This window comes from Macrobrachium nipponense, chromosome 15 (genome assembly GCF_015104395.2).
Source record: "Macrobrachium nipponense isolate FS-2020 chromosome 15, ASM1510439v2, whole genome shotgun sequence".
In the NCBI taxonomy this organism is placed as follows: Eukaryota; Metazoa; Arthropoda; class Malacostraca; order Decapoda; family Palaemonidae; genus Macrobrachium; species Macrobrachium nipponense.
Window position 1 is genome coordinate 33380927 of NC_087208.1, and position 26045 is coordinate 33406971.

Sequence of the window (26045 nt, forward strand, 5' to 3'; positions counted from 1 at the left end):
CATTATTTTATATCAAGAAAGTCAAAGACAAGTTTCTTATCTATAATGAATGGTATGAAAGACAGATTGAGGATAAAGCATTTAAAATAAAAGTCTTGATGATACCACTGTTTATAAGTGGTACAGACAGCAGCAACGTGTTGGCGTCAGTGTGTGAGATATGTGTCTCCAAAGTTCATTTCCACCTGACAGTACAGCTATGCGTCAAAGATCATAAGACTTGCTCAGATTTGTTAATTTCATTAAAAAAAATACAAAGTCAGATATTGGAATAATGTACGTTATTGGGTATTGCATCCTTCAAAACACCAGTAACCAGCTTCACTCATGTTAATCACCCACCATAGTGCAGCCCCCTTGGGCTAAGCTGGATGGCAGCAAGTGTCCAGGTGCCGTTCATTATTGTTTTGACATGAGAACATAAGTTTTTAAAACTTTACTTAACCCTCTTACGCCGACTGGACATATTTTACATCAACATTTTTTGTCTCCCGTGTGCCGACTGGACGTATTTTACGTCGACTTACAAAAGTTTTTTTTTTAAATTCGCAGAAAAATACTTATAGGCCTACCAGCCTAAAACTTTTGAATCACACGCCTTGGGGGATGCTGGGAGTTCACGGATCAAGGTATTGTTTTGTTTACAATCGTTACGCAGGCGCGCAAGCGCGAATTTCTTTCTTGCTGCACTAAAAGTATCTGTGAACATCTCGGAAATATTTCGTCACTTTGACATAATTTTTGTACCATTGTAAATTAGCGTTACTGAAGTATTATATATGAAAATGTGCGCATTTTTATGTAGAATACAACAATAAAATACTCATGATTGTAGCTTTTATCAGTTTTGAGATATTTTCATATAAATAACGATAATTGCCAAAATTTCAACCTTCGGTCAACTTTGACTACCGAAATGGTCGAAAAACGCTATTGTAAGCTAAAACTCTTATATTTTAGTAATATTCAATCATTTACCTTAATTTTGCAACTAATTGGAAGTCTCTAGCACAATATTTCGATTCATGGTGAATTTATAAAAAAAACTTTTTCCTTACGTCCGCGTGGTAACTCTTCCGAAAAAAATCATACATGCGATTGTGGTAATGTTTGCACCATTTTAAAATTAGCCGTTATATAAAGTTTTATATATGGAAATGTGCGCAATTTTATGCACAATACAACTAAAAACAACCCATGGTTGTAGCTTTTATCAGTTTTGAGATATTTTCATATAAATAACAATAATTGCCAAAATTTCAACCTTCGGTCAACTTTGACTCTACCGAAATGGTCGAAAAACGCAATTGTAAGCTAAAACGCTTATATTCTAGTAATATTCAAGCATTTACCTTCATTTTGCAACAAATTGGAAGTCTCTTGCACAATATTTCGATTTATGGTGAATTTATGAAAAAAAATGAAAAAAATAAAATTTTTCTTTACGTCGCGCGGTAACTCTTCCGAAAAAATCATACGTGCGATTGTGGTAATGTTTGCACCATTTTAAATTAGCTGTTACATCAGTTTTTATATATGAAAATGTGCGCAATTTTTAGTGTAGAAATACAACAAAAATAATTGAAGGTTGTAGCTTGTCTCATTTTTTTGAAATATTTGCATATAAATCACGATAAATAGAAAAAAAACCATGTTCGGTCAACTTTGACTCTACCAATTTGGTATATTGTAAGCTAAAAATCTTACAGTCTAGTAATATTCAGTCATTTATCTTCATCTTGAAAAAATTCGAAGTCTCTAGCAAAATATTTAGATTTATGGTGAATTTAAAAAAAAATCTTTCCTTCCCCGCGCGCGGATTCTCTGCCACAAATCTCCGAAATGCGTATGTACCATTCTCGGAATATTTGCTCCGTTTCATATCAGGCATTCATAGAGTTATATATGAAATGTGCGCAATTTTATGTAGAATAAAACGAAAATATTTGAAGGTTGTAGCTTTTCTTATTTTTGAAATAATTGCCATATAAAAAATATATATAAAAAAATTCTTCGCATTCGGTCAACTTTAACTCGTCAGATATGGTCGAAAACTGCAATGTAAGCTAATACTCTTACAGTATAGTAATATTCAATCATTTGTCTTCATTTGAAAGAAATTGAAGTCTCTAGGACAATATTTAGATTTATGGTGAATTTTTGAAAAAAATATTTGTTTACGTCCCGCGCGTTACGAATTCATGCATTATTTTGTGATAATATTTTCTCTGTGTTGCTTTTATCGTTTTACAATGTGTTATATACCAAAATGATCGCAATTTAGTGTAAATTACAACGAAAAAAAAGTAACTTGTTACCTTTAACCGTTTTGCGCACAGCGCGATTTGAGTACAATTATATATGAAATTTTGTTTTTGCGCTATCATATATTGCATTATTTATATATGATAATGATAATTTTTTTTCATTTCTGATGGTTGCATACTAAACTTCAGCAATGACAAAAATAGGAGCCAAAAATGAACTCTTAATCTTGAAAACTAAGCGCGCTGTGATTTTTTGAAAAAAAATATTTTTTCCCGCTTCCGCGCTCACTCTGAAACACCTCCGGCACACGGGAGGAGGACAATTTTTTTTTTACCGGCTCGGGCGTAGAGGGTTAAAAGCATCCTATCCTGAAAACCAAGAAAAAATGAAGTGATAAGTAATTGTACATTACTGCAATAAATTAAATTTTCCTCAGAAATCACCGTGGGATATTGTAGACAGATCATCAGCCACCTTGCATCCATTATTCAGTGAGTTATTGCTTGACTGGCTGGAGTATGCTTCGGAGCTCGGCGAGAAAGGCGAACATGCGGTCCGCAAAGAACTTGGGGAGAAAGGAGGTGAACATGCCGTTAGAAAATACACCCAGCATATTTCAACCAGGTGGGTGAGGGAGGAAAGTTGATAAAGCAATAACTTTGAAATTTAGGTTATGTAGAATTTAGGTTAAGAAAGTTTGGAAGTTTGTATAAGCAGAGCTTCTGCATTTTATATGTTATCGCTTAGTAATCTACATATTGAAGTGCAAACTAGTAAATTTTGTGATTGCTGTGGATGTTAAGAGCTTATGTAATAGATTAGAATGTAAATTCATTTATGACCTTGGATTTTACAGTAATTACTATACGTAGTAGTACAACATTTGTTTTGGTGTCCTAATTGTTAGTCAGTTTGGTACACATTATGATAAACCTTCCTAGCTATACTAGCCTGAAATGTAGCTTTGATATAACTGTGGTCTTAATTTTTGTTTGTTATAAATAATTAGTATTTATGTATTAGTATTTACTGTGAGATTAAAACATTACAGTGGATTGTATTTTGTTTATTTTGTATTCCATGTTAGTGCTTATTAACATGGCATACTAATAAAAAGTTTGAAAGCTTTTAGTTTAGTGGCTGGAAAAAAGTATCTATCATGTGGTAAGACTATTATTACATTCAAATGTAATTGTCATTCATACTGAAATTCTTACAGTTTGGATAGAGAGAGGGAAAGAAAAAGAGAGCCCTTATCGGTAGAGTCAGTTGTTTTGAAAAGACCACTTTCATTCCCAGTCATGAAATTATTACTCTTATATGTTGAAACATTCTCAGCTTTTTTGTTCTTTTTGTGAATCTCTTATTATTACCTCAGTTCCAGTGTTTAGTATTAGATACGCACTTACAATACGTACTATGAGAATGGGCTGATATTCCTGTGCAATAGATATGAACTGCAGACTATTCATTGTGCAGTATAAGTTTTCCAAAACAGAAATATTTTGTAGTTTTATTGCTTTGTTACAAAATAATAGCAGCATTTACAGTGATAGAAACAATTACCATAGATTAAGGAAATGGGAAATAAGGGGAGGAGATGCAATTGCCGTCGCATCTCATAGCAAGTTTTCTTGAGAGAGCAAAACTGACCTGGGGTTAACTATTGACAGACATGCAGTACCAGTGTTCATCACTGAGCTTCAGAAGTGGGTTTCTTCAAAGTGGACAGAGGTTACCACAGAAATATTTGAGGAGATGGATGTTGAGGGCAAGTCACCAGTCTACAAACTTGTGGAGTCAGGCAAGGTGAGGTCAGCTTCTTAATTATATGCATAAACTGCATTATTTCTGATCTTGTAGAATAATGTATACTGCAAAAATCATAGCCTCATTGATCGAGGTATATGTTTACCCTCCTTCCCATTGAATATGTCTTTCTTGCTAGAATTCTTTTATGCCATTTTCAGGCTGTAACAACACTAAATTATATGATGTCATAATCTTTTGATAATGAAATAACCATGTTTTATTACATATTTATATTCTACTTTACATTCTTTCTTTAGCCACCAAATGTGCTGAAGTCTAGGTCTAGTGGAGGATATGACGTTAAGAAAATAATAATTGTAAGCCGAAACAACAAACAGTGGTGGTCGTCAATACATGAGGACAACTTTCATGATTACTACATGTCCACCATTAAACGTAAGTATTTTTAGCCACTCTGTAATTCAGGTGTTTTTTTTATAGTATCCATTAATCAGATCAGATCATTGTTTTTACAGATTTGTCATGTTTCCTACAGGTAAAGTATGTAGCATAAATATACAACAGTCTTACAGAAGGCAAAACTATCTAGCCATTACAATTATTTTGTTGCACATATAGTTGCCAATAGAGGTTTCTGGTGTAAACAGTAACCACCCAGTAAACATTTTCAGTATTGTTTACCAGATTTTATCATCATTACTACTTCCTGTGATTTGACTTTGCCTTTTAAAAAATGTGCATAGTACTTATTATCAACACTGTTGGAACATTTTGTTGTTATTTTTGAAGTTGAAATTTTATTGTAAAACCATGGGTAGATGGTAAATTTCCAATATTTGTATATGGTTTCTCTCCTAAACTTTTTTCTTGCAAGAAAATTATTAAATATGTCATAACTGTTTCTGCTTTGAGTATATATGGATAAGTGAATTGATGTAAGAATAAAGATTTTTTCTTCCAAGTTTTAATTAAAGCCATTAAATTTTTGCATCATCAGCACTCATTATATTTAGAAATGCTTTCATTAGCTTTTACTTTCAACATTTTCAGCAAGTAAAGCCACACAAAGGTATCCTCCTCTCATTGTGTGGCCTAAAGGCCAGTGTATAAGTGAAGAGGACTCAGTTTATCCAAGACCTGACTCAGGACAGCCACCAAGTGGTCTTAGCACCCCTGTTACAGCTCCTCCAACAGGAATTCCTTCTTCCATGACTAGCAGTAGTGTTGGAACCTCTGCAATACCTATATCCACTCCTGTAACAGTGCCCTCTACCCCAACAAGTCTCTCATCTGCAGTCCTCTGGCCATATGAGTCAACAGAAGCCCTTTTCATTCCACGACAGAAGCTGTTATATGCAACAATTGTCGGGGAGGAAGTAAGTGGAACTACTTGTCTACATTCTTAACCATTAGTTTTACACCATTTTTTATATGATTTCTTGATATATTTGGTCCTACAAGATTGTAGTTCACAGAAAACTGCCTTCAAGGTAACGTTCATATTGACCTTTGAGATTGTGTATGGCATACGGATTTGTCTTGTAGAAAACACGGCCATTACTTTTGTCTAAGATTTTGAATGTCATCTGAAGTTGCTCTTTAAATAAGGGATTTTGACGGAGGAAAAATCTATTTCTGGGGAGAGACCTGTGTCGCCCTGTGAAAAGGTCCTTCTTAATACTTTTCTGATATAAATAATTCCAAATATACCAGAGAAAGTTAAACCATTGGTATGCAGAGGTTACTACCCTCGCGCGAGCACCTCAAGGGCGTCGTGTATAAAGAAAGGGCGTGTGAAAGCCACTAAACACAGGTCATCTTCCAATTAGATTACTCCTTCGTCAACATATGAACACGGGTGTGCCGATACAGCGTCTCAACCACACCGCTCCGACTCACCCAGTCCCCGCCCGATGCGACGCGTCCATCTTACATCCTTCTGTCATAGATTTCAGTAATGGCTTGGAAAGGAATGGGATGGGAAACAGGGTAGGGTTTCACCGGGCGACACAGGTCTCTCCCCAGAAATAGATTTTCCTCCGTCAAAATCCCTTTTCCTGGGTCGACCTGTGTTCGCACTGGTTGAAAAAATACCAGAGAATGCCTTCCAAGCTCATGAATTGAAATTAATAAAAAGGATAACGAAAAACATCATTAATAGATCAATCTTCATTAAGTAATTATCAGTAGAATATAAACTTAATGTCAAAGTTAAGAATATAACTTATATTATAGCTTAATCACTAAATATGCATACATAATCTTAATTTCTAAACTTAAGAATGAACTTATATTACAACTTAATTCTAAATATGCATACATAAAACAAAAATGTAAAAGAGTCATATACATTTCATAATCCAATATATACAGGTATGATTAAGCCCAATCTAAGAATGAACGATATTCTAAGGAGAAGCATGATACTTGGGTGGCTGAATCTGATCTACCGAGGTGAGGAGGCATCGTGGCGAGAGTGGCAGGTAAGAAAGGTGACAGTATAAGGAATGGTGGGACGAAATTGAAGTAAGGAAAGTTAGTCCGAAGAGATTAAAACTCCCGCCGCTATAGTGGAGGAAAATTTTAAGGCTTGAATATTTCTTAGGAGTGTTTCCGTTTTTAAAGACCCGAGGAGATTTCCCAACCCGTATAGTACTTCTTAAGGTCATCAAAATTCATATTTTGAAAATAATTAATTGGAGGTAGCTATAGCCCCAATATCATAAGCATGTGGAAAAGATTCTGGATTAGCTTGCTTTATGAAGTAGAGTATTTGCTGTCTAATACCTTGAATTGAGATAGTACCCCCTTTCCTCTCTGGCAAATAAATGACCAGAGGAACATGAGGAGGATCTAGCTTAAAAGGCTTAAGAGTTACCACAGGACATAGGGATGTATCCTGAGGAAGAGGTATAATTTTCCAAGAGACCATCTATTTTGAGGATCTTCATTTTTAGCTAGGAAACTCCTATCCATAGAGAGCAGTATTTTCTCCTGATGGGAGGAAATCTAAGTTCTCAGGATTACGTGAGAGAGCTGCTAATTCTGATATTCTGGCACCTGAGGCCATGGCTGTAAGAAACAAAGTTTGTTCCGACACGGCATACAAACCTTCGGTCCTTTTACAATAGGAAGGTACTAGCGGCAGCTGGATAGGTCGTAAGCTTTCAAACAAGGGGTTCGGTAGTTAACTGCTTGTCCGACAGGCGCGCGCGCAGCGCGACTGGGAGGTAAACAAATCACTTTTTGCTTTCGGCCTGCTGGCGTGTAGACGTGTATCATCGCTCTCTGCCCGCTTCATCGTCGTTGCTTTCGCATGGTTGTGTTTTTCTTTTTCTATTTATCTAGTGAAACTGAATTGTAAGTACAATCATTTCATATTTATTTCCATCGAATTCAATTGTGAATTAAAGGATCTTGGTTTCTCAACCCCTTACGCCCTCCGATTACCCGAGTGCCGGGACTGAAGGGCGTAAGTGCGGGAATTCATTTTCCCAGAAATGATCCTCGTATTGTGTATGCTCGGTGCCGAGGGCGCGGGGAGAGCGCTCGCTCCGAGCTTATATTTTGTTGAAAATGTGTAGATGAAAATCGTAAGTAAGTACCCTTTTCATTTATTTTTTTTTTACCTGTATGCCCGTTGCCGAGCGAATGCGCTCGGCACGAAAACTTATTCTGTATGGAAGTGGAATCGCAAGTACAGTATTCTTTTTCATTTTCATATATTTATTTTGATTGTAGCAATACTCATTTTGGATCAGTTTCCGCTCTTACCCAGAAATTGATCCTTTCCCCTTTTTATTTGAATGAAGTGAAATCGCAAGTGCAGTTCTTTTTTCATTTTCATATTTTATTGAGATTGCATTATTTACTTGGATCAATGTTTTCCGCTATTTCCCCGGGAATTGATCCTTCCCCTTTTTATTTGTATGAAGTGAAATCGCAAGCGCAGTATTCTTTTTCATTTTTCATATATATTTTGATTGCATCAATTCATTATGGACCAAGGTTTCCGTTCATAATCGGGAATGGATCCTTTTACCCTTGCGCTCGGTACCGAGGGCGCAAATGCGCTCGCTCCGAGCCCTTATTCATTGTGAAGTGAATCGTAATGCAAGATTCTTTTTCATGTTATTCCTTTCATTATTGATTGCATCAATATTTATTTTGGTTCAAGTTCCGCTCAGTCAGGGATTGATCCTTATGCCCTTGCATTCGGTGCCGAGGGCACGATTGCTCTTGGGCTCTTATTATTATTGTTGGGTACATGGGTGCTGTGCGGGGGTGGGGAACGAGAATCCCCCCCCCCCCCCCCCCCCCCCCCCCCCCCCCCCCCCCCCCCCCCCCCCCCCCCCCCGCCCCCCCCCCCCCCCCCCCCCCCCCCCCCCCCCCCCCCCCCCCCCCCCCCCCCCCCCCCCCCCCCCCCCCCCCCCCCCCCCCCCCCCCCCCCCCCCGCTAAGCTCCCACAGATGGCCCTTTCCCTTCGGGGGGGAGGTTATCTGGGTTCTCCTCCTCGCCCGATCCGTCGAGCGCGGGGGAGGGCGCTCGTGCCCGATGTACAATTGTATTGGTTCGGGGTCTTCCGCTCGTTCGGTTGGTGGGGCTCACACCCCCCCGCGCGAGGGGACTTCCCCCCCACTAATCACTACTACTGTTATTTCCGCAGGTGCTATTGCCACGAGGGTGGACCTTGGTGAGGTATGGGCGTCCTTCGATTTGCAGGGCGTGCCTAGTGTCCAGGGGCGGCGGTTCTATGTCGGGGCCTGCTGCGGTCACCCATGGAGTGGTGACCACGACAACGATATCGACTCCAGGTGACGACGTCCCTCCTCACCTGGTGTACTCGCCTCACGTGGTAACAGTCTTGCCTACAGCCGCTGTGAAGTGCCGTTCGCCGTACCGAGAGGTGGGCGTGCCGCCGCCGATCGTCGGTTGCTGCCGCTGCCGCGACCACACTTCCGCTGCCCTAGAGCTCGCCCCTGGACCTGCCGCCGGTACCAGGATGTTGCTGGCTGCTGCTTCACCTCCTGTGTTTCCGGTGCTGCCTGCCGTACCTGCCGATTCTGTGCTGACTGTCCCTGCCGTTGCTGCGCTGGCTGTCCCTGCCGATGCTGTGCTGGCTGTGCCTGCTGTTCCTGAGATGCCCATACCTGCTGACGTCGTCCCTGTTCGTGGTGGTTACTACCCCAGACTTTGGTCTGTCTGTACAGGTGCGTCCGGGGGGCCCTGTGGCTTCGGCTACAGCAGCCCCGGCTCCGCCCTGGATAGCAGATCTTACGTCTGTCCTGAGGAAGCTGACGAAGAAGAGGAGAAGGTGTCGTCTCGTCATCTTCATCTTCTTCTTCATCGTCTTCGGCTGCCGCCTCTTCCCCTTCGACTTCTAAGGGCTTCACAGCCGAGGAAGAAGAAGGTTGCCTCCTCCCTCCTACGAAGTCTCCCTCGGGAGCTTCTCGGGACCCGTCTCACCTCGGTGGGACGGGAGGGTTCCTTCCGCTGGTCCTCCTGCTCCTTCGGGAGCGGGGCCCGTCTCTTCTTCCGCAAGGAAGAAGACTACGGGGACCAGAGGGGTACCGGCTAACACCGGTCTACTTCCTCGCCTGGTGTCAGTGGTTCTGCCACGCATCAGGGTCCGTCTCGGCCTCTCGTTCGCAAGGGAGGTACCGAGTGTACGGTCGCCTACAAGCGACCGTGCAGCCAGGAACCAGACCTCTGAGTCCGCTCAGCGTCAGGTTCACGGCACGGGGCGGAAGACTGGTGACAGCCGCTCACGCGACTCTCACCAGACCGCTCTCTCTCTCTCGGCGACCAGCTGGCTACCCGGGGACGTGACGGTCCACGACCGGCCACGGGCTGAGGCTGGGAAGAGGTCCCCCCGTTCGCCGGTGCCAGCCACGGCTGGAACCAGCGACGTGACGTGCCGTGAGGACAAGCACCGGTCTCACCGTGACAGTGGAGCCTGCAGGTCGCCTGACCGTCGCTCTCACAGAGAGCGATCGGGTACGGCAACCAGCACCAGCTCGTCTGACACTCGAGATCGGGGCCGCTGTGCTCAGTCCAGCCGTTCTCCACAGCGAGACGGTTCGACCAGGCCTGCAGCTCGATCGCCACCGCGGGTTGACGATCGCCTGCAGCCCTCCAACCTGCTGGTTCTGCCAGCGAGCGAGGAGGGAGCGTCAGGTCTGCCTCTCCCCGTACCTTCAACCTCCTCGGGTTACACCGGGAGGAGCGAGGTATTGAGGAGTGATCGTGAGGGGTGCGCCCCTCATGATCCCACCACGACGCCCTACGTGCCAGGCACGGTTCTTGGACCGGCCAGGACGTATGCGCAAGTGGATGGAGAAGACCGAGAGGGCTGTCGCTGTTCCCCCTTCTTAGGAGGAAGGTTCTCGAATATGCTCTTGTTCGAAGGGCTTAACGTCCTACTACTGCAAAGATGCTGTGACTTCCGAGATCCAGAGGAACTTTGCCGAGGTTATGGCGCTGATTCGTCAGCACAACGACCTCGGGGAAGGAATCGCCGCTCCCAACCTCAGCAGAGCCACACGTCGGCTCGAGTCGTTTTGGGGCCCGAGAGGGAACCCAAATCGACGGTGGGTCTGCCGCGATCGGAGCTTGCCGACTGTGTTGAAACAGGTAGTCTCTCGTCTCCGGACAAGAAGGCTCTCTCAGTTCTGGCCGGTCAAACAAGCTACTTCACCTCCTCTACTGCGACAGAGGCGTTTCTACGTGTCTTCGGACACCGTATTTGAATACCCCTTCGGTCCTCCTGAGAGGTTTCGACCTCGACGAGGACTGGAATGATGTCGGAGGACGGTATCGGCTCTCTCCTGTCAGGTGTCGATCAGCCCCACCCAGACGACGTTCACAGTGGCGGCAGACCCTACCTACAGTAGAGTTCGTAACCCTCCTCGGGAAAACGTTTTCCTCCTGACGATACGTTTTCCCAGGCTCTGAGAGGCCATCGCCGTAAGGCGATGGCTGCTCCTTTTCTTCTCCAACTGCTAGTTCCGCTGGGAAGGCGAGCCAGTATCCAATTCCTCCCCCATTCCCTCTCTCCTTACGGCTACGAGGGAAAGGGGAGGGATCCTACAGAGATTTCTCTGTAAGATCCCACGTTAGGGGCTGCGCTACCGGGGGGACCTTCGGGTCCTACCTGACGTAAGCCCCGGTCGTTGAGGAGGGATCCTGCCCCTTTCTCGATTTCTACGGGAATCGAGAGGTCCACCAGCCGATATCGTTTGACGAATTCGGTGGGGGGTTTCGCAGAGTGCTTAGAATTCTACGGAATTTCTAGCGCACTCAGAGTGTTTGAGTTTTTTACGATCTCCAAACACTTAGGCGAGACCACGGTCCAAACTGAGCGAGAATCACCCGATAATTGTTACACGATAATCGGGAACCTCGCCTATGCTCGAATTCCTGTAATTTCTAGCATTTGGAAGAAGACTGCTGCTGAAAGAAGAGTATCTCGCAGTAGGCGATTAACCTGGAATAGAGAGGAACGGACGAGAACTTCCAGTTTGGCGTGAACTATGTCTTCGGTATTCTGTTCACCATTGAAGCTTTCCTTTGGAAAGACTTCTCCTTCACTCTCTTGACTAGAGAACGAAGGCGGTCGATCTCCAATCCTTATTCTCATTCCTCGAGAGAAAGAATTTAGGATGGAGGTCGTGGTACAGAACCTACAAAATATACTACGTATATTCCCTCGCGGACATGATTCTTTTAACAGTTGAATTGTCCGGGGGGTAGGCGCATACCGTAGTTAACTCTACGGTTTGTGACCGAGACGCAATTGTATCTTATTGAACTGCAACTCGGGGTTGCCTGTAACCTCCCAGAGTTATCAGTTTCGATTTTAGATACTTGGTATTGTCATGACAACACAAATCAGCTTTTGTATTTTACCGAAATCCGTTTCGTTTAAATATAATTGCTCGAGCGTATTCTTTATGCTCGATGGTTCTAGCCGAACGCATTCCTTCGTGGAATAATGGATTACCTGGCAACTCAGATGACGAGTCACCGAGAGCTACTGCGTATTGAACTGCCTGATAGCAGCTCAGTATCAGCTAGGTCTCGAGATGCGCGGTCGGTTACGTCTCTCTCTCCCCTGGTTTGATTGACTACCGAACCGTATCTCTGCCCAACAATCATGGACTTAGGTCTCGATTAACGGGGATTCTCGCAATAATGAAGGACCATCTACTGCTGTGACGCTCTATTTCATCGCCTTCGACATTGCGAGAATTTTCAACAGAGATATCTCTTCGACTCTTTCATCTTTCTGTTTACCGCACGGTAACAGAAGTCTGTACTAGTCTCCCGCTGCATCGCACCAGCGATAATGCGAATGATTTTTTGCGACATCTGAGTTTGTCTTCATATATCTCGTATTCGTATGTGCAATTATTCATTGCTCGCCCCGAATTAACAGATGTGTCAGAAGACATCGCCTACTCTCGACCTGACAGCTCTACTTCCAAATGTTCAGCCCATGAGAAAGCAGTTCTTCAGGCAGTATTCCCTGTCTCTTCATTACTGAAAAGCGCTCCGCTTTTATTGCAACTACGATCCTCACCGGACAGCAATGAATAGCGGTTAGCGTTCTCAGTCTTTGTAGCACAGGTTTCGAATCTTGAGAATCCTTCTCTCGGTTCAGCTGTGAAGACGTAGGTTGCTTTTTCTGTACACCTTCGTCTTCAACGCCACATAGTGTTGTTTCTCCTTAGCTGAGAAATCAACTATACTATGAGATATTCTTGCCATCAGGGACCTCGGTCTCAGAAGGCAATTGACTTTCGCCTGTTGGGCACATGCCTTAAGAGAATCATCACCTAGCCTTCTGGCATTGGTGACGAACAAATTATTTGTTTAGTCTCTTGGCATAACCCTTTTAAGGCGAAGGTCACGTGACTTGCTCGGATGCTTGGACAACTTGCCTCCTCCAAACGCAGTCAGTTGGCAGCTGTCAGAGCGCCCGAGTCAGTTACGAACTACGCTGTTGACTTAGTTCGGTTGTTACAAAGCAATCATTACTTCGTTTTAATAGCTTGTCACAGTACCCATACCATCGACCCCACCATTGAGTGTCGGTGTCCTATCCACTACGAGAAGAACTTCACTGCATGGGGATAGGAAAGAAGTGAGACACTTCGCTGCAGACGGATAGACCAGTATGGGTACAGGACATCACCGAAGTCGAGAAGAGGGATAGGTCATACGACCATTCCCTTCTTTTCCTCTGAGGTAATTGCATGACTTTTTCCTGCGAAGTCAAGCATCCAGGGGATGGGGATTCGTGACGCTCGATTTTCGTACCGACTTCGTAGCGAAGACTCAGAACCCTTTGGTTCCTGACGATCGGTTTTAGAGTCCCTTCACAATCCCTCCCTAATGGACTTCACCGCCTTCGATGCGAAGGAGATGCTGCTTTTGTCCTGTGAAAGCGCGACCACGCTTTCTGAAGAAACTCGACATCCCAGGCTGAGTGTTGAAGACTCTTCGTCAGCACCAAGATGACCTGGAAGTACACTCCCTCGAGTTACACAAGAACTTCTCCGTGGCGCAGGTACTGAAGGCAGGGGTCTGGTACAACCAGACCACTGGCACCTCCTCCTCTACCTTTTGGATATTGCCCACAGGTCCTTGGATCGTTTTCCTTGGGACCCGTGGTGGCTGCTCAACACGTTGGTGTAGCTAACCCAGACCCTAGCAGGCTGAACAGCATCGAGTCCTGGTGTGACTGTAAGAATAGATAAGTGAATGAGAAAGTGACTGGCTTCTCTTCCTATCTTTTTCTCCCCCTCTCTCCTGACCTGTGGGTAGAGGGATACGGTCATCACCTTGCTGGATAAGGACGAGATGCCGGTGAGCTACTCGACAGAGCCCCATCCTATCCCTTTCACTAGGGATGGGAGCGAATATCCACCACTGTCCTCTACAAGGGGGGGGAAGAAGTGGATGCCAACAAGAGACAAACCATAACTTTATGTTGCCTCTTGCAAATAGGAACTTGTTCTTGTTTGCTGGTACGAAGAGATACGCTTGCCTCTCTCTTAGTACTTGGTCCAGAGGTCTGACCATTGATCCTGCGGTGCACACCCCGATCAATCGGACAGAGGCTTGGATCCCTCCCTCGCTCTTACGACCAGGGAGGCATTCCATGGTTGGGCGAACACCAGTCTGTTCACAAAAGACTCAGATTCCTCCCACCAAGAAGTGAGTCTTCCTATTGTAAAAGGACCGAAGGTTTGTATGCCGTGTCGGAACAAAATGACAATTTGTCCAAATTGCATTTTTTCCTAACTATACAAAACCTGAGGTCCTTTTACACATAGTCCCACCTCCATGCCAACCCTCACTCTGCAGTTTTTGCTTGGGCCAAAAGCAAAAGTGATTTGTTTACCTCCCAGTCGCGCGCGCGCGCCTGTCGGACAAGCAGTTAACTACCAAACCCCTTGTTCGAAAGCTTACGACCTATCCAGCTGCCGCTAGTACCTTCCTATTGTAAAAGGACCTCAGGTTTGTATAGTTAGGAAAAATGCAATTTTGGACAAATTGTCATTTTTCTCAGTAGAGAAATGTAAGAGCAAGATTCGTTGTTGATATCCGAGGCTAGTTTTAAAACGTCGTTTAAAAACCACGTGACCTTTTGAGGACGAATTGTAGGTCTAAGTCGAGCACAAGCTTTTGGGAATGGATGAAAAATAAGAATCTGCTAAATTAATATTAAATCCGACTTGAAAAAATCTTTTTCAGAGCCGACTTAATCGTAGTAATAGTACTAGCGGCTAGGCCTTTATCAAACAAGGTTTTAAAAAATGAAATGGCCAAAATTTGGGGTCATTTGAAGAATATCGAAATTCTTTATAAAACTCCGCTAACTTCTTAACAGCCGAATCATATTGCCTAAGCGTTGTAATCCCTTTTGTCAGATTCTATGAATAAGACGTTCTCCGGATCGATATTTGCATCTTTATGAGCTGCAAATTTCATGAAGTCCACAAAGTTAGGGTTTGAACTACTCTTGAGGAAGCTGACACAGTCTGAGTTTGAACTATTTGTGTCAACTTTGGGATGTGGGATCCGTCTGGGATGGAGCTTCAGCTCTAGTAGGAGCGGAAAACCAATTGCTTTTGGGCCAGTTGGGTGTTACTAGGGCCACTGATCCTTTTGAGAAACGTAGTTTGTGTAACACCTTCATCAGAAGATTCACTGGAGGGAACAGATAAATCTTCTGCCAGTGGTTCCAATCTAAGGTTAATGCGTCCATGGCATAGGCCTGAGGGTCCAGGTTGGGGGCTACGTAGCAAGGAAGTTTGTGGTTGGTGCATGTCGCAAACAAGTCTACCTGGAGATCTGGAACTAGTCTGGTTATCCACCGAAATGAATTCATGTCTAGGGACCACTCCGATTCTAAAGGCTTGGTTCTGGATAAAGCGTCCGCTATAACGTTTTTTTACTCCTGCCAGATGTGTTGCTGACAGGAACCAGTTTTCTTTTGCTGCCAAGGAAAATATTGCTACTAGAACATGATTCAGATTGGGTGATTTGGAACCTCCTCTGTTTATGCAGTGGACTACCACTGAATTGTCTGAGACTACTCCTCACATGACTTGTCTTGTGGTGATGCAATTGTTTCAAGGTTAGAAACACTGCCATTGCTTCCAACACATTTATGTGAAACTGTTTCATACTGAGTGACCAGATTCCCTGAAACATTTGGTGTTGGGAGTAACCCCTCCAACCACTGAGTGACGCGTCTGTATTGAATCGTCACTTGAGGAGGGGGGATTTGTAAAGGAACTGATTTGGTCAGTTTCTTGGACTGTGTCCCTCCATGGGAGTAGTCTCTTTATTAAAACGGAGGGAATTGTAGATACTTTGTCTCTTAAATGTATCTTTGCTCTCTTTTTCCAAACTTGATTTGATGTCTTTGAGTTTGGCTTTCAGTAGGACGTCTGTTACTGAGGCAAATTGGAGTAAGCCGAGAATTCTTTCTAAAAGCTCGTCTTGTTATCATTTTGTTCTTGATAAATTGTTTCGTTGCTAATGCTATCTCTTTGGCTTTCTTGGGTGGAAGAGATAGCTTGTGCTCTTTCAAGTCCCAATGAATACCCAGCCAATCGAACTGACTTGCTGGTTGTAGCCGGGATTTTTCGAAGTTCAACTGAAATCCTAGACTTTGCAAGAACTGAATACTTGTTTGTTGCTTTGTGGCAATCTTCTACAGTTTTCGCCCGAAATGAGCCAATCGTCTAGGTAGGCTACTAGCATTATTCCTTGGTTCCTGAGTTGTTGCAATACTGTCTCTCCTAGTTTCGTAATATCCTGGGAGCAATGTTGAGGCCGAACGGCATCACCTTGAATGCATAGGATTTTCAGCCTAAGCGGAAGCCTAGGTAGGTAGAGAAATTTCTTGCCATCGGAACATGATAATAAGCGTCTGTAAGATCTATAGAGGGTGGTGACGGCCCCACGGGAAGTAAGGTCCGTACCTGCGAGACAGTCAGCATACGGAACTTGTCGTAGAGAATGTAAGAATTCAGTTTGGACAAGTCCAGGACTACTCTTCTTTTGTACGAATTCTTCTTTGGAACGTGAACAGACGTCCCTGGAATTTAGGCTTTTTACTCTCTTTATAGCCTTTTTCTGTAGGAGATCTTTGGTGTATTCTTTCAGATCGGTGTAGGTGTCTGAAAGAAATTCACCGGAGGAGGTGGGGGACCCCTTCTTCCACTTCCAACCCAGACCCTTGGAAACAATACTGTGTGCCCAAGGGCTGAAGGTCCATTGATCTCTGAACCGGTACAGTCTCCCTCCTACCCGGTCCTTCTCATTGATTATGGTCGGCTTGTATCCTCTACCACCCCTTGCGCCTCTGGTTCTAGGTCCGCCACGTGGCGGAACTGTCCTCTAGCTCTATTACCACCGGATTGTCTAGGGTATCCTCGAAAGGCTCCGGTGGCTTCGTAGGCCGGGTTAAATGCTGGAGAAGACATCCATGTTGCTGTGGCCGGTGACTGTCCGCCCTGAGGTGCGGGTCACAATCATAAATTGTTGTGGTGAGTGGTTTTTGATGTCGAAGGTTTTGACACTTGGGCTGGAGGATTTGTTTGTTGGCGTTGCTGACTACGGAACCCCTTGTAAGTAGTAAAAATACTTCTGTTTCTTTTTGGGTTCTGGTGCTTCGCTGTAGGGTCGAACCGTCCGTTTGGAAGAGAGACCCCAACGAACTCGAAGGTTTTGGTTCGTCCTGGCCGCCTCCTGTAGCACCTTGTCTACTTCTTCTTGAGGAAATAGATTCTTTCCCCAGAGGGAAGATTTGATCAGTCTATTATTAGGCTCGTGCCTAATAGTCGCCTCAGCTAACACGTTTCCTGCAGCTTTTCCTGGCTGCAATGAATTCATGAAGGTCCAGCTGATAAGTCTGTAAGAGACTCTTAGCTAAGACCTTGAAAAGCTGCTCTTCTTTATATATGGAGGCCACCAACTCAGTGATGTCACTGCGTTGATGGACCTAGCCAACCTTGATCTTGCCTCAAACTCTGCCTTAAGTAAGTTATCCGGCAGTTTTCGGAAGTCTTTCTGAAAACAAAGAAGACGCACAGTCTGCGTCTAGTTTTCCGACTGTGAAAGTCGACGGAACGTCCTGCCAGAATTCTCTAGTGGCTGGCATGAGGAGGGAGGTAGCATCCGTCTCTTTGAGAGTCGGCATCGGCAGATCATCATTCTCTGCCTGAATTGTAAGCTCCGTGATCTTATCAATGAACGGAGGAAGAGATGTCTTGTGGAGTTGTAAAGATCGTATACGATCCTTTGTGTGGGGTTAGTTTCGTATTTGTACAACCCCAATCAGTCATAATGCGAGCCCAGACAGCTTGGCTTGTTCCTTCGGGAAAATAACTGTTTCCTAGGAACTTTATCCATTCTGACTAATGCATTCTCCGTCAGTCTGACAAAACCCATTGAAAGGAAACTGGAGTCCTTCCGGGTAAAACTCGAAATCTGACAATGGTCGAGTACCCAGACCTTCAAGGGTTAGTGTGCCATCCAAGTATGGAGCGTGGAGGGCAAACCGCCAAGGGTTGTTCTTATCGAACGGCGGTAATTTTGATGCATCCGGAACTGCCGATGGAGCAGCTTGAGTTCCGGATTGGAGCAGACCTGCGATCATACTCTGATCGTCTTTAGCTGCTCCGCCACTATATCAGTCACCGACTGCGTGGCTGTAGTGGGAGCCGGAGTAGGAGGAATTCTCTCATCCAGCCTCTCATCCACTACCTCTCTAAATCTTGACAAAAGTTTGTCCACGAGGTCAGATTGTAAGTCAAGCTCCGTCGTCTTGGGTTTAGCGGACTTACCCCTCTGTCCTTTAGAAGGAGGAGGGGCCTTGGCAGCTGGCGATGAATCATACGAAGTCGATGGCCTAGGGGCCGGAGACGACGCTGATTTCGCCAACGGAGTTGACTTAGACGCCTTCGATGAAGGCTTTGATGCCTTCAAAGGCTTCACCTTGGGTCGGACTGACCTAGAACCTTCCCAAGGTGAAGGAACAGATTTATCAAAACCTAGAAAAGAGAGGAAGAAGAAGAAGTGGGGGTAGGAGAAATGAAGGATCCTGCCGGAACCTCTACGCCACTCACCTGCTCATCCATCGGTTCTAGATGAATGTCCAGAGCAGCCACACATCCCGTCAGTGTTGGTCTTCTGGTTTGGAGCCATAGCCGCTCGAATGGCTTCTATAATCGGAGCAGCTACTTCACTTCACCGCAGCCGACGGAGAACCGGGGGGAACAGACGGGTAGCTAAAGTGCTATCCAGCACATAAGGACAGCCTTGTGGAGCATTACGGCCGAATCCGGACACCCACTGTCGAAGACTTGCCTTGGCCGTCTTCAAAACTCTCCTCATCCGCCTGTAAGAGGGGATAGGTAATAACGGGTCGTATTGACTAACAATTAAACTATAAATATGTCTATATTAATCGAACAATCAAGAATTGTGTACCCATTTGTTACTTGATCTTACCTCATCGTTTAACAAGATTGAGGTCAACTCAAACACCATGCGCAAGACTCCGGGAACCAGATCATGTACGTGGTCTGGCCTTCTTCAGCTATGAAGGAGATCGAGCAATGAGCGTGGGACCGGCAGCAGTCATGTCCCACCGGATCACTGAAATTCCCTGGGCATCCTTGGAAGGCGCAACGGACTTTCTGTAATATAATATTTTAAATAAGTACCCACTCTCCTTATTGAACTAACTTAGAAATAGAGCATGCAAGTATTCTTAACTTAGCATGCATGTAAAGTCTCGCCGTAGCTAACACCATTAAACGGAGAGTGTAACGTACGTTAAATAGAAATATTCACACTTTTAATTCCGTATATCCCGGAGGTTCCGGTGATCTCCGGAGAAATTGACTACCGTATCAACAAGGTAAATCCATATTTCTTTTTAGAGAATTATTGATAATCTTGCTAATCTCCGGTGAAGTACATCACCGGAGCCATATTACCGGAGCTGAGGACGTGTACCATATCAAGAAAACGGAAAGCCTAATGGGGGGAGGTGTTCCCAATCGACCTAGGCAATGCCGGAGATGATGCACAAAACATCTCATACCACATGATAAAATCAACTAACATTTCTAATGGTAACCTTTTAATAAGACGGAGTCTCCGTCGGTGGATCTCCGGCGAACGGAGTTCCGTAAGGTAATTCTTATTGAATTATCCACCCCTCCACCTTTTCCATATCTTCCCCAAGCCATGGCGGGGGAAGAAAGGAGGGGGGGCTTATGATAGAACATGCTGGGAGGAATACCGTAAGAAACGCATATGGCGGCCGATAGTGGTTGATCTTAACCACGATGTTAATGGACCATTCGCGATTACGTATAGCGTATAGGACCACCAAAAACAGAATTACCGATTAAAGTTAATTCTTCGGTAAAGTCGGGGAGCACTATAGAAAGTGGTTTCCAAGACTACGTTTATAATTGGCATTAACACCTGGTGGTACACTATGATACAATGTTATCGGTCTGGACCAAGAACAGAGGCCTAGGCTAACTATGTTCGAGAATGGTACCACAGCCTAGTTCATGTATGGAATACCTTGAATGAAAACATAAAATATAAGAGTTTATCTAGATTAAACTAAAGCCTAATAACCTTAATACGTAGCCAAGCTTAAAGTACAATCAGGTCACGAAAGAGGGGGATCAATCCAGCCTCTCTCGAACACGGAAGGGGGAAATCTTTCCCCAATTCCCTGTAACCTATGTACTTAGAATGGTTTAAGATAGTACTTAACTCAGTCTAACAAAAAGGGGGAAAAGGGGGAATAATCCAACCTTGCTAGTAATATTGTTCGAGCGGGCTACTACAAGGTAACTGAAAAGAGGGGGATGTCTCCAGCCTCTTCCAGTACTAGACAGTAGTTAATACAATTCGTATATGAACGACAAATCTCTTATGATAAACTATAAAACTACATAATAAACGGATAGTCATAAATAAAAACTTGTTCCGATACGTAATACAAACCCTCGGTCCTTTAACAATAGGAAAGGTAACTAGCGGCAGCTGGGACGGTCGTAAGCTTCGAACAAGGGGAGAACGGTAGTTAACTGCTTGTCCGATCGTTGCGCGCGCCCGCGCGCCCGAGAGGTGGAAGAATCACTTTTGCTTTTCGGCCGCGGGTGTGAAGGACGTGTTCGTCATCGCTCTCTGCCCGCTTCATCGTCGTATGCTTTGTTTATATTGTGTTTTCTACTAATGGTTTGGTTTGACTTGAAAATGAAACTGTAAGTACACTGTTTTCATTTTCATTACTTAATTATGAATCAACATGGAGCTATCGCCGTAGAGACGGCGATTTCCGCTCTTTTCATGAATTGAACCCCTTGAATTATGTCTCGGTGCCGAGAGCGGGCGCACTCACGCGAGTCATGTAATTTTTGGGCGAAAGTGTGTAATTGAAAGATGGTAAGTACTCTTTTTCATTATATTTTTGCCCTGTGCGTTCGTTGCCGAGAGCTTGATTGCGCTCGGCAAGAGCCTCTTATTTTGTATGAATAGAATGCAATGAAAGTGGAATCGCAATGCAGTTTTCTTCATTTTCATTTATTAATTGCATCAAATTTAATTTTGGATCAATTTCCGCTCTTACCCGGGAATTAATCCTTACGATTTATTGCTGTGAAAGTGAAAATAGCAAGTGCAGTATTGTTCATTTTCATATATATTTATGATAGCATCATATTATTATGGATCAAGTTTCCGCTCTTACCGGGAATTGATTTTTGTTTTTCCCTCTTTAAGTTCTATGAAGTGAATCGCAAGTGCAGTATTCTGTTTCATTTTCTATTACTTTTTCACTGCTGTGCGGGGGTAGGGGAAGCGAAGGTCTGCCAGGAAGTCGTCGGAAAGCTCTCCCGCGACTCCCTTGGTATCCGATTCTTCGTCTTCTTTCCTGCCCCCCGCTCGCAGCTTCCTCGTATTTTGTTTTTGGGGTCTTCCTTCCGTTCGGGGTGGGGGCATGTCTCCCCCCTCCCCCCCCCCGTGCGTGAGGGAACCCCTCTTACTAATCTGTCTGTGCTACCGCAGGTGCTACAGCCGTGGGAGACGACCTTGGACAGGTTATGGACCACTGCGGCTGCAGGGCGTGCCTAGCATCCACGATCTGCTGCAGAGTCTAGCGAGGTCTCTGGGGCGGTGACCTTGGAGTGGTCTCCACTACAACCTTCACGGCCGCTTATGCTGCTTCCCCCCGCTGGTCTATCACTCCCCATGCTGTGTCGGTGACGCCGTCTGCCGCTTCTAGGGCCGGTCGCCGCGTACCGAGGAGGGGTATGCCGCCGCCGCCTGTGTTTTCTTCGTGTTGCCTGCCCCAGACTTCCGCTGTTCCAGCAGCTCGCGCCCTGGACCGGCCGCCAGTACCACGCTGGCTGCCGATGATTCTACGAGGCGATGGCTGGGCCTGCCGTACCTGTCGCTGATGTGGTTCCCGCTACTGGCTTGGCTGTCCCTTCTGTGTTTACCGCTGCCGCTGTTCCTGCCGCTCCTGAGCTGGTTGCTGTTCCTGTCGCTCCTGGTTCCTGCGCCTGTCCATGCTGGGTCCTGCCCATGTGTGTCTTCCCCAGTCCCAGGTCCTTCCGGACAGGTGCAGTCGGGCCGTGGTTTGCTTCGGCAATAGGCCCGACTCCGGCCTGGATGGAGGACCTGACGACTGTCCTGCGTGAGCTGACGAAGAAGAGGAAAGGTGTCATCTTCGTCTGTTGCTGCCTCTTCCCCTTCGAACTTCTAAGGCCCATAAGCCGAAGAAGAAGAAGGCTGCCTCCACCCCCCCCTAAGAAGTCTCCTTCGGGAACTTCTAAGGGCCCGTCCCACCTCGGTGGGACGGGGGGGTCTTCTGCTGGTCCTCCTGCTCCTTCGGGAGCGGGGCCCGTCTCCCCTTCCGTAAGGAAGAGATAGACGGGGACCAGAGGAGTATCGGTTAGCTCTGGTACTTCTCGCCTGGTGCTAGCGGCGATGCCGCTACGCCAGGTTCCGGCTCGGTCTCTCGTTCGCGTGGGAGATCCCGAGTGTAACGTCTCTCCCTCGGGAGACCGTGCAGCCAAAGTTTCGGCGCCAGAGTTCGCGTCGGCGCCAAGACCACGGCACGGAGCAGAAGGCTGGCGAGAACCGCTCAGGTGACTCTCGCCAGGCCAGCGCCGCTCTCGCAGCGACCAGCTGGTAACCGGGTTTTGTTTCCCCCTAAGAAGACTCCTTCGGGAACTTCGAAGGGCTCGTCACATTCCGGTGTGACGGGGGGTTCTTCTGCTGGTCCTCCTGTTCCTTCGGGAACGGGGCCCGTCTCCCCTTCTGAGAAGAAGAAGAAGACGGGGACCAAGGGTGTGCTGGCTACCGCTGGTACACCCTCGCCTGGTCTTGGCAGCTCTGCTGCTAAGCCAGGTACCGGCTCGGTTTCTCGTCCGCGAGAAGTTCCGAGTTGTACGATCTCCCTTCGGGTGACCGTGCAGCCAAGTTAAGACGCCTGAGTTCGCTCAGCGTCATGACCGAGGCACGGAGCAGAAGACTGTCGAGAGCCGCTCAGGTGACTCTCGCCAGGCCAGCGGCCGCTCTCGCAGCGACCAGCCGGTACCGTCGGGTGGACGTGACGGTCTCTGACCGGCCACGGGTTGAGGCTGGGAAGAGGTCCCCCCAGGTCCCCTCGACCGACTGTACCAGCCTCGGCTGGTACCAGCGGTTTGACGTGCCGCGAGGACGCTCACCGGTCTCACGGCGAAAGCGAGCTCTGCAGGTCACCTGACCGCCGCTCCCACAGGGACCGGGCGGATACGGTGACCAGCAGCAGCTCGTCTGACGCACGGGACCGGGGTCGACGTGCTCAGTCGAGCCGCTCGCCACAGGTGAGCGGCACGGCCAGGGCCTGCAGATCGATCCCCACCGCGGGGTTGGTGATCGGCTGCAGCCCCCCACGTACGCTGGTCCTGCCAGCGAGCGGGGGGGGAGCGTCAGGTCTGTCTCTCCACTACCTTCAACTTCCTCTGGGCTACACCGGGAAGAGCGAGGTAGCTAGGAGTGATCGTGAGAGGTGCGCCGCTCACGATCCCGTCACGACGCCGCACGTGCCACGTATGGTCTTAGGACCAACCAGGACGTACGCGCAATTAGTGATTGGAGGCGACCGTCAGGGGGAGAGGGGTAGCGTCAGTTCTGTCTCTCCGATACCTTCAACTTCCTCGGCATACGCCAGGAAGAGCTAGGTATATAGGAGTGATCGTGAGAGATGCGCCGCTCACGATCCCGTCACGACGCCGCACGTGCCAGGTTGGTCTTAGGACCAACCAGGACGTACGCGCAAGTGATTGGAGGCAACCGTCAGGGATCTGTTGCTGGTCCTTCTTCTGAAGGAGAGGGTCCTGGGAGCTGCTCTTGTTGGGAGGGACTGGACGGTCCTACTCCTCAAGACGCTGTAACTTCCGAGATTCAGAGTAACTTTACCCAGGTTATTGCACTGATTCGTCAGCACAACGACCGTGGGGAAGGATCGCCGCTCCCACCAGCAGAGCCCATGTCTCTGCTCGAGTCGTTTTGGGGCCCGAGAGGGAACCCAAACCGACGGTGGGTATGCCGCGATCGGAGCTTACCGATTCTGTCTTGAACCAGAGTCTCTCGTCTCCGGACAAGAAGGCTCTCTCAGTTCTGGCCGGTCGATCAAGCTACTTCCACCTCCTCTACTGCGACAGCGGCGTTTCTACGTGTCTTCGGACACCGTATTTAAATACTCCTTCGGTCCTCCTGAGAGGTTTCGACCTCGACGAGGACTGGAATGAGTCGGAGGACGGTATCGGCTCTCTCCTGTCAGGTGTCGATCAGCCCCACCCAGACGACGTTCACAGTGGCGGCAGACCCTTACCTACAGTGAGAGTTCGTACCCTCTCGGGAAAAACGTTTTCTCCTGACGATACGTTTTCCCAGACTCTGAGAGGCCATCGCCGCAAGGCGATGGCTGCTCCTACTCTTCTCCAACTGCTAGTTCCACTGGGAAGGCGAGCGAGTATCCAATTCCTCCCCCATTCCCTCTCTCCTTACGGCTACGAGGGAAAGGGGAAGGATCCTACAGAGATTTCTCTGTAGGATCCCACGTTGGGGACTGCGCTACCAGGGGGGACCTTCGGGTCCTACCTGACGTAAGCCCCGGTCGTTGAGGAGGGATCATTGGCCCCATTATCCGATTTCTACGGGAATCGAGAGGACCACCAGCGATATCGTTTGACGAATTCGGTGGGGTTTTCGCAGACTGCTTAGAATTCTACGGAATTTCTAGCGCATTCAGAGTGTTTAGAGTTTCTTACGATCTCCAAACACCTTAGGCGAGACCACGGTCCAAAGTGGAGCGAGACGAGAATCCCCGATATGTTACACGATAACTCGGGAACCTCGCCTATGCTGGAATTGCTGGAATTTCTAGCATTAGGAAGAAGACTGCTGCTGAAAGAAGACTATCTCACAGTAGGCGACCAACCTGGAATAGAGAGAACGGACGGGAATATCCAGTTTGGCTGGAACTATCGTCTTAGTATTCTGTTCACCATTGAAGCTTTCCTTCGAGGAAGACTTCTCCTTCACTCTCTTTAATAGAGAACGAAGGTGGTCGATCTCCAATCCTTATTTTGTTTTCTTGAAGGAAAGAATTTAGGATGGAGATCGTTGTTCAGAATCCTACAAATATACTACGTATATTAACCTCGCGACATGATTCTGCTAAGCAGTTGAATGGTCCGAGGGGTAGGCGCATATCCTGGTTATTCTACGGATTGCGACTTAGACGAAAAGTATTCTAATTGAACTGCACACCCGGGTTGCCTGCAACCTCCCAGGAGTTTTCCAGTTTCAATTTTATATCTTATGGTGTTGTCACAACAACACCATTTTTAGCTTTTATATTTACCGAAATTCGTTTCGCTTAAATATAATTGCTCGAGCATATCTTTTTATGCTCGGTGGTTTCTAGCCGAACGCATTCCTTCGTGGAAAGGATTACTTGGCAACTCAGGATGACGAGTCAGCGACAGCTACTGGCGTATTGAATTGCCCGAGGCATTTCAGTATCAGCTGCCGCTTTGAGATAGACGGTTGTTTATGTCTTTCTCACCTGCTTTGATTGAATAACAACCGTATCTCTGCCCAACAATCACGGACTTAAGTCTCTGATTAACGGGGATTCTCGCATACATGAATGACCATCTACTGCTGAGAAACGCTAGTATTCATCGTCTTCGGTATTGCGAGAATTTTAAACAGAGATATCTATTCGACTCTCATCTTTCTGTTTACCGCACGGTAACAGAATTCTGTAATAGTCTCTTGCTGCATCGTATCCCGATAATGCGAATGATTTTTGTTTTTCGGAATCTGAGTTTGTCCTCAAAATATCTTGTATTCGGAGGTGTACAATTGTTCATTGTTTCACCCCGGATTAGCAG

General features: G+C 46.3%; 1 protein-coding gene across 1 annotated transcript in view; it reads left to right on the forward strand.

Annotated features, from left to right (window-relative positions):
• LOC135227071 (KICSTOR complex protein SZT2-like) overlaps window positions 1-26045 on the forward strand; it is a gene marked incomplete at its 5' end in the record, with an annotated part of 399314 nt that overhangs the window by 313878 nt on the left and 59391 nt on the right. Inside the window, 4 exon segments of the mRNA XM_064266896.1 lie at window positions 2811-2892; window positions 3942-4077; window positions 4338-4476; window positions 5092-5417. Of these exon segments, the coding sequence (XP_064122966.1) occupies window positions 2811-2892; window positions 3942-4077; window positions 4338-4476; window positions 5092-5417 (683 nt within the window).